General features: G+C 46.4%; 1 protein-coding gene across 1 annotated transcript; it reads right to left on the bottom strand.

The window, feature by feature from the left end:
* Nucleotides 1-2910: 2910 nt before the first annotated feature.
* LOC123100608 (zinc finger protein 6-like) lies at nucleotides 2911-3625 on the bottom strand. Its single transcript, XM_044522509.1, has one exon. The coding sequence runs from the start codon at nucleotides 3565-3567 to the stop codon at nucleotides 3088-3090; it is 480 nt and encodes a 159-aa protein (XP_044378444.1). The 5' UTR covers nucleotides 3568-3625; the 3' UTR covers nucleotides 2911-3087.
* Nucleotides 3626-12564: the final 8939 nt, after the last annotated feature.

Raw genomic sequence — 12564 nt, 5'->3', positions numbered from 1 at the left:
GGAACGCGCAAACAAATCACCATGAAAATGTGCTCCATATTCTTTCTCATGTGGGATCAATTTACCAGTGGCTAGAAGACATCTTCCATCCCACCTCAACAATGGAAGTTTTTGAACTAGGATTTCAACTAGAATTTCAAGCGGGATTTCAACATAGATTTACAAAATAGATTTCAAGAATGATTGCAAAACAGATTTCAACTAATTTAACTACATGCTCTTCCTCCTCTTAAAAGTGACCTCACAGGATGGGCAGGCTTTGGCTGCCGCGACTTCAGCTGCAACGTGATCGACGAACGCATGTGCGTTCTGGATACGGGATACGACAATATGGTCGGGTCGAGAGATGATAATCAACATGGTTGGGCCAGGAGATCATAAGCTAACATGGCGAGCATACACCAAAAATGGTTATTCATTCTACATGAAGGATAGGGATAATACGACCATTCTATTTGCGTTGAAGTCATAACGTACAACAAGAGATAACATTTTACTATGGAGTCATATACTACCTCCTTCCCAAAATAAGTGACGTGGTGTTAGTTCAATTTTGAAATAAAACCACATCACTTATTTTGGGATGGAAGGAGTAGTAGATTTGGGAGCATAACTATGCAATTTTCCTTTTAAAAACTGTGTCAATTTCTCTATTTCGTTGTTCAAATTCAATTGGGTCAAACTCAAACATGTAGAAAATGACAATTACGACACGACATATGTTAACCTCAATAAGCTGGAATAAATAAATGAACCTTTCATGTTAGTCTCACAAGCTACCCTAATCATGTACGTGGAAGACCACACACATAATAAGAATTCTGATGTAGTGATTGTATGGAAAAAGAAGGATGATTGTTTGGCTGGAGAATGTTGTTGAAGAGGATGAATACAAATACAGCTATGACTTGCCACCTATTGGAGGATGGATAACATTTGAAGAGTAACAAGATTTGGAGAAACGTGCTACATACGAGAAGATAATTCTGATGGGCCAATATACAAAGGAAATCACATGGTGGGGCGATTCCAAATTTTACTGTGTAATCATCGATGTTAAGTGTAGTAATTTATGCTATCATTGAAAGTTATAAGTATTGATGAAAAAATAGTAAATATATGAAATTTGAGTTGATGGAATATTTGAAATAATTTTTCTTTGATCTCTTGGATTTAGTTATTGTGTGAAATAGTTTATTTAAGGTAATACATATATGAAAATGGTCCATTTTAACCTAATAGATTTACTAAGTATATGAAATGGTTTTATTTTGATTTACCACATTAGTAAACAAACTAAATATTGCATAAAAATGCTAGCTAAGAGTCAAACTCATGACCACATGATATAAAACAAATGGTTTTACCAGTTGTGCTAGCGAACAAAACTTGATGTGGCGGGGGGTAAGTACTTCTTACAAGGCCCACCACATTGCCACATTTACATTGCAAATGAGGTTTCTAAATCACCATTTGCAATGTGAATCACATCACAAACCATCTCCACATTTACCTCGAGTGTGGTATGCCCTCAAGAGAACTTAGAGCACGAGCAAGGGAAGTTAATTACTATAGGTCACCCTCGACACTCAAAACATTTTGTCTCTCTTGCCCTCTCCTCACCGCCGCCCTCTGATCTCCCCCCCCCCCACTGCGCCGTCAATGAGTGGTCGACGCATACTTGAGCCAGCCCCAACTAATGTCAAGCCGAGCTACCCCAACCTAAGGGTGTATCTGCAGGACCAGGGCAATTCTTGCTACCGATGGACCCCGGTTGCACATTAAAAATGTTTGAAAATTCTGGAATAGAATGAGTTGAATATGAAACCTGTTGACACAGGCCCCGACTCGTAGGTCGGACGTCGCTCGTGGCGAGTACTTTCCAGGTCACCGGTAGCACCAAATGCCTCAGAAAATCAGATACACTCTTGCCCCAACCTTTGCCTCCCATAGCCACCAAATTCTCACTACTCTAATGTTGGACACAATCACATTTCTAAGTAACGACTAGGAACTTTGACAGGGAGCTTTTCTTCCCCCTCTCGCAAGGTGACTAGGAAAGCCTACCGTCCCTTGATCTCCACCGGCGAGCCCATGGATTCGCCTCCCCTCCGCCTGCCGCACCGGCAGCCGGTGGCGGGTAGGGGATTTCTGTTGTCTCGAATCTAGCTTGTAGATAGGCAGGGTTTTAGTCTTCCAAGGGCAGCGTTTGGGGGATGGGTGTGCTTCTTCTTTGGGTCAGTTTTCCGGTCTTCGATCCTCCTCAAGTGGTCCGTTGGGGTGGATTAGAAGAAGCTCCGGCAGAGATTCCCGCTAGCTCCTTGGGGTGGCAAGGTTAGGGTTTGTCTTCGTGCGTACGGAAAAACGATATTTGTTGTTAGGTTCTTCAGATTGATTCCAGGACTCAATGGTGGCAATTGCGGCTCCGGGGCGACGGTCCATGGTGGTACGTGCACGAAGACTTCCCGACTGTTATCGGCGAGGTTAGGCCAGCTCCAGTATGGGAGCGGCAATAGCGACGCGTCGGCGGCTCGATCTGTTGGCGGCAATGGCCGTTCGGTGGTCCATGGACCTTGATGTAATTTTTACTATATTTGAGGTGTTTTGTACTTCCGGTGAATCTTTATAATAGACCGGATCCTTTTCACACAAAAAAACTAGCAATTTTGATGAAGGGACGTAATATTTTAAATAATTCAATAGTATGGCAAAAAGTATACTAGTACTGTTATCTTTGTAGCAACATTGCACCAATGTGTTCTCAGGTTCACCAAAAAGAACAGTTAATACTCAAAACGCATGGGTTGACGACTAGCTAGTTTCTTTAAACGAGAGTGCAATCCCTTGTATAGTGCACATAAATAAAACGAATATGTTAGGTTGCACGTCTTAAGATGTTGTCAGCAGGGGACGAATTGAATACAACTGCATACTTGAACCGCCGTAAGGCGACAAAAAGCATCGGTATCGACATAAAACGCAACAAACCTTGAAAAGAAAAGATAGATAGATAGATAGATAAAAGAAATTAGCCAAGAGAGCTAGAAGATAATCCTGCAAGATGCATGTCGTCGGTAGCTGAATCTGCTACAGTCGGAGCTCCAGGTCGATCTCCACGCCAGTGTTGCTCTCCGGCGCCAGCTCAGCGCCGCCGGATGACCTTCTCCAGTAGAGCATGTCCCACAAACCTCCGTAGTCGCCGGAGAACAGGCCGGCTGCCGCTTGTATGCCGTGGACCAATGGAGCCGGCGAACCAGCCTCAGCAACGACATGGAGGAGCGGTGGGGCGCTGCCACTACTACCGCAGTGCACGGCGACAGGGGTGAAGATGTCGGTGGCGGCGGCCGCGCGAGACGAGGTGAGATTGGCAAAGGGGTAATGGCGGTAGACGTAGGGGTTCCAGCCGGCCGTGCGCTCCTTCTTGTGCGCGTTCTGGTGGCCCCCGAGGGCCTGAGGCTTGAGGAACTTCTTGTCGCAGTAGAGGCACGGGAACAGCGGCTGCACCTCATCGTCGGCCACCCTGCTGCCGTCGGTTCCCCGGCAACCCAAGGCCAGAGACAGCTCCATGCAATTAGCTATACCTAGAATGCTTGAAATTCCAGGTAGCACAACACAACAGTAGATGTCTAAGCAGTCTAGTCCAGAAGAAATATTAGAATGGGAAGATGAATAGGAAGCGCCTAGGTATGAGTATTACTATATTTATATTTATGCACGAGTAGGTAGTTCTTTTGGCTGAGACAGAAGGACACGCGATGCCCAATGCGCTGCGTACGACGACTGCCAAGGTACGCACGGGCACGGCCGGAGAGAGGAGGGGAGGGCCACCGGCGTCGCCTTCTCAATGTCCTTTCCTTGGCTCGGCTGCGATAAACCATCCATTCACGCTGTGAATCCCAACCGCCGTCCAAGGTCGCCCCAGATGCCGTTTTTAAAAAACCAGACTTGGCCAAAATTCGACCAAACACGACACAAATTTAGAGAAAATTTAGGCGTTTCATTGATATTTGTACAAAATTGAAAACATAATTAAAAACAAACTTAAAAATGGCTACTACTACTACGCCGCCGCCGCCCGCCACGCCACCTTGGGCCTTCAACATGCTGAGGAGCATGTAGAAGTTGGTGTAGTCGCCGCCGTCATCGTCGCCGTCCTTGCTGCACCCCTGGCCTGCGTCGCCGATGCGTCGGGGGGGGGGGGGGGGGGGGGGGGGGGGTGGGTGGGTGTGGACGGCCCGGGCGCCTCCTCGTCACTGTCGTCGAGGATGACGACGCCGCACTCCTCGCGGCCGCGGTGCCGCGCGACGACCTCCTCTAGGGCGCGGCGCTGGTGCTCCATCTCCTGCTGGACGTAGTCGTCCCGCGCCCATTTCAGGCCGGTCTCCTCGTCGGCGGCCATGGCCTCGTGCTCCTTCATGGAGAGGAGCCCCGGCTCGGTCTTCGGCCTCATGAGGCGGGAGGAGGGAGGAGAGGGGCCACAGCCGCCCTCGTTGATGACGAGGGCGCCGCCGCGGGTGCGCCGCCCAAGTGGCCTCTCCTGTGGCTCCAGCTTGATGGGGTGGAGCGCCGGCAATCCAGAGGAAAGGCAGCTCGATGACGAGGACGCCGTCTCCATTCGCCGCGGCGTCCAGGAGCTGCCGCGGCGGCGAGAGAAGCAGGAGGACGCCGGGTTATCCAAGCGCGGCGTGTTGCCGGCCTCGATTTGCTCGAGGACGGCTTCGAGGGTGCGTCAGGGGATGCCCCACCATTGGCGCCGCCCCTCGGAGTTGAGGCAGCCGTGGGGCTCGACGCCGTTCATGGAGGCGAGCTAGTCTTCGTGGCGGCGGTCGAAGTACGTCGTCCACTACGTGTGGCTGTCAGGGGCGTACCTTGGTTGGTTCCGCGCGTGCTCCGGCAGCGACGACCGGATGCGTGTGATCTCGGCGCGCCGATCAGCACCGGTGAGCCTCCAGGAGCCCGGCACCCGCATGTCCAGCGGCGCCAGGTAGTTCGCCTCGTAGAGGAGGCGGGCTTTGTCCTCGTGCATGTGGCGGCGGCCGAAGCCATTGGCCGCCGCTCCGTCGTCGGGGTAGCGCTCGCCATGGTTTTGAGACGGGGAGAGTGGGGAGAAGGGCATTGTTGGTGAGAGGGCGAGAGAGGGCGTCGTCGACGAGAGGGGCTGTGGCGAGAAAGTGTGTGGCCACCGGCGACGGAGGGACGGCTTTTATAGCCGCGGGTGGGCGGCAAGCGGGCAGCAGGGATGGGGCGGGATGCGCGTGTTTGCGTTGATTCCCGCGGGCTCACCATGCTTTCGACAAACGGGCGACAGCCGTGCGTACGACGAACGCGCCTAGTCGCTGACTCGGTGGGCCCACCATGCTTTCGCACCAAAACCGTTTACCCCGGCCCCGGCGCCCCCAGCGCGCCGGGTTCGGCCTGGGTCCGCCAGCGCAAAATTCGGCCCTAACCTGCGAAAAATGGGCTTATGGGGTGCGACTGGGCCTTTTTTTCACGCCGACGATAAAGAAGGGCCTGGGGTGGTGGGGTGGGGGGGGGGGGGGGGGGGGGAGGGTGCTGTGGGGGGCGCGAGTGGAGATGCTCTAACGACCCGACTGCCTTCACCTTATGTGTTCAGTTACATCTTCATCAATCTTTCCGTCCTATGTCTTCTTCCCTTTTCTATTACTTTTTTCTTTTTAATTTTTTTATTCGGAATGGTTTTGTATGTTTTTCCTTTTTGCTAATTGAATGAACTTTTTTTTTCAAATTGATGATCTTTTTTCAAAATCAAAGAACTTTTTTAAAATCATTTTTTCAAAATCAATGAACTTATTTCAAAATCGATGAACTTTTCTCAAAATCAAATTCAATGGACTTTTTTTTCAAATTTGTTGAATCTTTTTTGGAAAATCTGTGATATTTTTTTTCAAATTTGTCAAGTATTTTCCAATTTTGATAAAAGTTGTCCAAATTTTGAGAAATCCATGGTCAACAGGGTTAAACGATCAAATATAGCGGAACCGAGCGAACGAAGGATCGTTCCTGCTGTCAACCGATCAAGCAATGCAAGCGCCTTGCTAATGGGCCGGCCCACGAGATCGCGCTCATCAGTGCCAGTACTGCAACAAGCGCTCAAAGCACTGACTAGGAGCTCCCGTACATCCGTTAATTTAAAAAAAAACTAAATGCCTATGTACAAAAATTTAATTATATAAGTTAGAAGGGCGTAGAGCATATCTAACAGATCACTTAAAAGGCCCGAAACTGTAAAATAATCAACGTTTTACAATTTTGGCCGGGAAAACATCCATCCCAGATCCAGGAAAAACGACTATCCCGAAGATAATTATCGAGCCCCCCTCCCCCGCGCTCCCTAAAAAAGCCCTCGTACCATACATACCTAGGTTTGGAGGCAATTTTTGTAGTGAACTAAAAAGACAAACAGTTGGCGGGAAGAAACTTTCAGCTCCCACGCCTTCCATTCTCGCTAGCACCGCCATCGTCCGAGGTCTATTCCGGTCATCCCTGTGACCGCCGACCAGCGCGCCGCCGCCCCGCCCTTGTCTCATTCCCGAGGTTGCCGGAGCTCAAATCGATCTCTCAGGCGGCCGCGCAAGCTCCGCCAACGATGCGGTTGGAGCCATCATCGCCGGGAGCTCGACTACAAATGCAACATGGTGCTTCCAGCCGCATCGGTGCCAGCCCTCGCCGGCGCAACAGTCCGGTTGGAGGACAACGTGGGGCGAGCCTACGGGATGTCTCAGGCAGTCGCGCAAGCTCCGCCATCAATGCGGTTGGAGCCATCGTCGCTTGGAGCTCGACTACGAATGCAGCAAGGTGCGTCCTGCCGCATCGGCGCCAGCCCTTGCCGTGCAACAATCCGGCCGCGTCGGCGCCAGCCCTCGCCGCGCAACAATCCGGCTGGATTGCATTTGGACTTCGTTTGGTATCGATATTCTGCAAAGTAAAAAACAAGTAGAAAACAACAACTGGCACTGGGCACTATGTCAATAGGTTAGTCTCAAAAAATGATATAAAGTTGCTAGTAAATGAATATAACACATCCAAGATTGATAATATAACAGCATGAAACAATAAAAAAATTATAGATACGTTGGAGACGTATCAGCAGACAGAGCAAATCACATTGCGCCCGTACTAAACACTGGAACCCGTCGGCGATGAATTCATCACTCGCTCATAATTGTATACCAGCAAGCGTTTGCCCACAACACACACGGCTTGTTAATAGGAATCATCTGTGTTGTTATCGGTCTTCCCACACATTTCTGATTACTGAAGTGTTTGCTGCGTATCACACACATTTTGTTAAATTGAACCATTTCTGTTGTGTTGTCTAATCGAAAACAGTTCATCCGAGTAAACTATATGTCATATATCGCACAAACCTTGATCTGGCTGACCATTTCTGTTGTGTTGCCTAATTACAAACAGTTCATCCAAGTGAACTGTACGCTGTATATCGCACACCTTCTGGCTCTGTTTCTGCTATTATGCTTATTGCAAATAGTTCATTCGAGTGAACTGTATGCCGCGCATTGCACACACAACTATAATCTGAATCGTGTTTGATGTCTCCGCCATCGCAAACATTTTGTATCTTTTTTGTCGGTTTTATTACATCATCGTTTGCGATTAATGCATCGCACAGAGTTTTGTCGAAGGGTCTCTGATTGTACTGTCGCGTTAGCAGCATCCTGTAGTAGTGACTCCATCAAGAGGTAGCACTGTTTTATTTGAAGACCGTGTTTTTACTTTGCTAGATACTGCCATCACTCCCTCTAATTCAAATGTCTGATAAACAAGAAAAGTAGTTGAATGTACAAGCCTTGTATGAGACAGATGCAATAGATAGTGAGGAAAAAAGAGGGCATGAAATAGCTCATATGTATATTGTTTAACTAAAAATGATAGCATGAGATAATTTCACATATATGATGTCTATCTAAACTGGATAGCATGAGATAATACAAAGATATGATGACTAACTAAACATGATGGCATGAGATAATTATATGATGTCTTTAGTAAACAGGTCCGTATGGCATAATTCACATACATGTTATCGAAGTAATCAGGATCGCATGATATAATTCACATATTTAATTTATATACTAAGCAGACGGCATTCACATATGTGATGTCTGAACTAAGAACATGGTGTTCAATATTGTGTATATGATGACTAAACTATGCAATGCAAGATACCATATACATGATATGAGCATTATAACCATGCCCAAGTTAGAGCATACACCTCGGCGGGGAATAGGACTGGTCATCTGTCTCTGAATCTATGTTTGAGGAGCTATCTAGACCCAGCAAGACACCTGCTTCGACAGGTAGCATTGTCTGCTGTGAAGATCTTATTTTCACTCCAGATTTTTCCATCACCCACTCAAATGGCTGATTCACATGAAGAGTAGTTGAATGTACAAACATTGTCGACAAATGAAAATATAATGAAAAAAAAGGAATGGCAAGATATAATTCAAATATATGATGTCTAGCTAAACAGGATGACATTGCATATTTCACATATATTATGGCTGGCTAAAAAGATGAGATTGTATAATTCACATATATGATATAGAAACTAAAACAGGTGGCATTACAAAACATGTCTAAGCTAAGCAGATGACATATATGTTGTCAAAAGTAAGCAATGCAAGGCAATAAATGCATGTGCATCCAACATCATCATGCCAAGTTAGAGCAAACACCTCGGGGGGTAAATAAGAGTGGTTAGCTCCCTGTGAATCCACATCTGAATAGATATCTTCCTCTGGATTACAATCTGGAGGGGGGGAGGGGGTTGCCATTGCACCCACCAGGAGCGATATCTGCATGACATTGTATTGCTGCGCAAAACTCTTCTCTTTTTCTCTACACGTTCAACATAACTGTGTACAATATCTCACATGCATACGAAAAAAATATAGTGAGATTATGTAAGAAGAGCATGCAGAAACCTACACTACAAAAAAATACACTTCCGTGATGATACGTGTTTGTCACAGTAGGTCGCGTTTTTTGTCATGCATGTACATCCATGACAAATTTATGACAGAATCAAGAGTCATACCTGTGCTGTCGTAGAAGTGTTCCATGACATTACCAAAATTATCATCACGGAAGTGTCCACTTCCATGACGATAAATCGCGCGTCACAGATGTGCTTTCGTCAAGGGTGACCGACACGTGGCATCCACCGTAACGGAACGCCGTTAAGCTATCGGGTCGGGTTTTGGATCCGATAACCCGTTAACAGCCCCGAACAATGTGGATTTTCGACATGTAAAATCATCATTGGCTGGAGGAAACACGTGTCGGCTCATCGCTGGGACAGATGTCATCCACTCATTGGACAGAAGGCGCCTATGATACGTCGACACGTGGCACGGCCCAAGAGAGGCCCATTCCTGTGAAAAGGCCGGCCCATTTGACTTGGTCAAAAGGTGGCGGGCCGGCCCATGGAAAGCCTGTTAACGGCCTGTTCGCATATAGCCCATTTACAGCCCGCTAACCCAAGGCCCGTTACGCCCTATTCGAATTAGGCCCAGTAGCGTCATCTGGGCCATCCAATATGATTCCAGCCCGTTTTCACTTCTGGCCCATGTATGGCCCATGACGTCTTTCGGCCCATATGAGGCCCTATGTAACTCTTGGCCTATTAACGGCCCGTGGTGAAACTGGCCCGTAATGAACAGTGTATCACTTTACACCCATTAACGGCCTGTGGTGAAACTGGCCCGTAAAGAACAGTGTATCACTTTATACCCATTAACGGCCCGTTATTCCGTTGGGCCGTTTCCAGCCCATGTTATCTTTCGGCCTTCTCAGAGCCCATTTATTCTTGGGCTATTTTCCAGCATTCGTTTACTTACGGCCCGTTACTGTCATTTTCTACTTGTGGGCCAAATTCAGCCCGTGGTTACAGTCGGCCCGTTTGTGGTCCGTTAATACGTTGGGCCGTTTTCATAGCGTCATCAAATACGGCCTATTAACGATGGCCCGTTATGGTCGGCCCATGAACGGACGATTCCAACTCTAGCCCGTTTACGGCCAGAATGCGGTCTGTTTGGCCCATGTTTGGCCAATCGATCATACGGCCCGTATAAGGCCCATTGATGATACGGCCCGTAGAAGGCCCATTGTTTCTATGGCCCGTAGAAGGCCCACTGTTTCTACGGCCCGTAGAAGGCCCACTGTTTCTACGACCCGTAGAAGGCCCACTGTTTCTACGGCCCGTAGGAGGCCCAGTGTCACTACAGTAAATATTAGCCCATGGTTATTGTGGCCTAGTTTTAAAAAATAGGTTATTGCAGCCACTAGCAAACCGCAGAAAAAGAACCGCACTGACTACAAGCAAACAAATAAACAAGACAACAAGGAAATAAATAAGCAAGCAACTTACACTAGGCTATCACGGCTATTACACATATTACATCCACTGGGCATCAAAGTTCGCCACCAGTGCAAATATAGGGAACACAGCAGCATATAAACGCCGCAGGAAAACAAGTCCAGAACTGAAACCACTTCAGAAGAGCTCAAGAAACAATATCCTGGGTACCCATAATGCTGGCAAGATGCTTAGCAAGCTTATTAACTTTCTCTTGTTTGGCGCTTAAGTCCTCCAGCGCTTGCTGTTGCACCAGAAAGTATGCATCTGAATTCTGCAGGGACTTCCTCAGTCCTTCGGCTTCCTGTCGCATAACATCTGATCGATGTCTTTCAACTTGAATTTGAGACTCAAGAAGCCGAAGTGATTCAGGCAATGAGTTCGAAGAGCTGGTGCCAGCAGTGGTAGCCAGTAACTCGAACACTACATCAAGACATGACTTTGGGGTTGTCTCAGTGTCTTCAATATAGTTTTTATCAGCTTTCTTGGAGACCAACAGGGATGTCTCACTATCTTGAACCTTATCTGCATTACTTCCTTTACCATTGCATAACAGGGTACTCTTCTCCAATATTTTATTCGCGTTCTAAAAGAGAAACAAACAAACACATCTCAGGTTTACAATGTAGTATATGAAACTCATTTTGGTAAACCAGTTCAGTAGTAAGGTGGACAGGATAACAGCATGAAACAAACATATATCTATGTAGTATGGTCACTGTATGGTCTATATCATTCTAGTTTATGTTGCCAAATCAAGATAGATACAGCTCGAATCATATCTATTTAAGACAAAGCAGCATAGACAGAATATAAGTGTGGGAAACTACACAACAATAACAACACTTGTAATGTGCATGGCATGAGAACATAACTGTTTATTGAATTGAAACTAAAATCAACATAGAGAAAGTTACAACAGCAAACAGCCAAACACGTTGAAGAAACAGGTTTAAAACACCTGTTGCGCCATTGGAGTTTCAATTGCATCCTTCAAATTTGAAATTAGTTGGTATCAGTAAATATAGTGATGCAAGAGCAAAGTAGTATGAACCATAGCTACGGAACCTGACCTGAGAACAATTCTTCTTCTGCTTTAAGCGTTGACTTCGGGTTCGGAGTGGTGGTCCTCGTGATTTGGGCACTGCAGTTGCCTTACTAACTACTCGTGTTTGGGTGCTCTGTGGTGGAGACGGTGCTGTGTCAACGGGAACTGGGTGTCTATCTGCTGGGGTTGGGGTTAGAAGGGGTGTAGCTGGTTCTCTGTCCAACTGGGTAGGGGTACAATCTGCATGAGTGTGGGTTATGTGTGGTGGGGCTGGTTCTTCGGCAAGTACAACCGTGGTTCTATCTGCATCGACATGTAGCACGATCTTTTCTGAAGACCGTGTTTTTTACTCCCACAGATACTGCCATCACCCCCTCCAATTGAAATGACTGATAAACAAGAAAAGTAATTGAATGTACATGCATTGTAAGATAGACAGGTGCAATGGATAGTAGGGAAGAAAACAGGGCATGAAATAATTCACATTTATGTTGTCTAAGCAAACAGAATAGCAGGACATAATTTCACATATATGATGGCTAATTAAACAGGATAGCATGACACAATTTCACATGTATGATGGCTAACTAAACAGGATAGAATGACATATTTCAAAATATGATGACTATGTAAACAGGATGACATGATATAACTATACGATGTGTCTATTAAAGTGGTTGGCATGCCATAAATCACAAACATGACGTCGATGGAAACATGATGGCATGATATAATTCACGGATAGAATGACATAATTTAAAATATGATGACTATGTAAACAGGATGAGATGATATAACTATATTATGTCTTTAGAAAATGGGTTGGCATGCCATAATTCAGATACATGCTGTCTATGTAAACATCATGGCATGACATAATTCAAATATATGATTTATATACTAAGGAAGTGAGCAGAGGGCAATCGCATATATGATGTGTCAACTAACGAGATGGCATTCAATATTGTGTATATGATGTAAAAACTAAGCATTGCAATACAACATATGCATTATATGAGTAATATAACCCTGCCAAGTTTGAGCAGACACCTCAGGGGGATAATAGGATTGGTCATCTGCCTCTGAAGAGCTATCTGTAACCAGCAAGATA

The sequence above is a fragment of the Triticum aestivum genome, chromosome 4D, assembly GCF_018294505.1.
Source record: "Triticum aestivum cultivar Chinese Spring chromosome 4D, IWGSC CS RefSeq v2.1, whole genome shotgun sequence".
Taxonomy (NCBI): Eukaryota; Viridiplantae; Streptophyta; class Magnoliopsida; order Poales; family Poaceae; genus Triticum; species Triticum aestivum.
This window is presented reverse-complemented; position numbering and strand designations above follow the sequence as displayed.

What these genes read in the sequence shown, in the direction of transcription:
- LOC123100608 (XM_044522509.1), bottom strand. Translation starts at nt 3,567, where the DNA reads ATGGAGCTGTCTCTGGCCTTGGGTTGCCGGGGAACCGACGGCAGCAGG.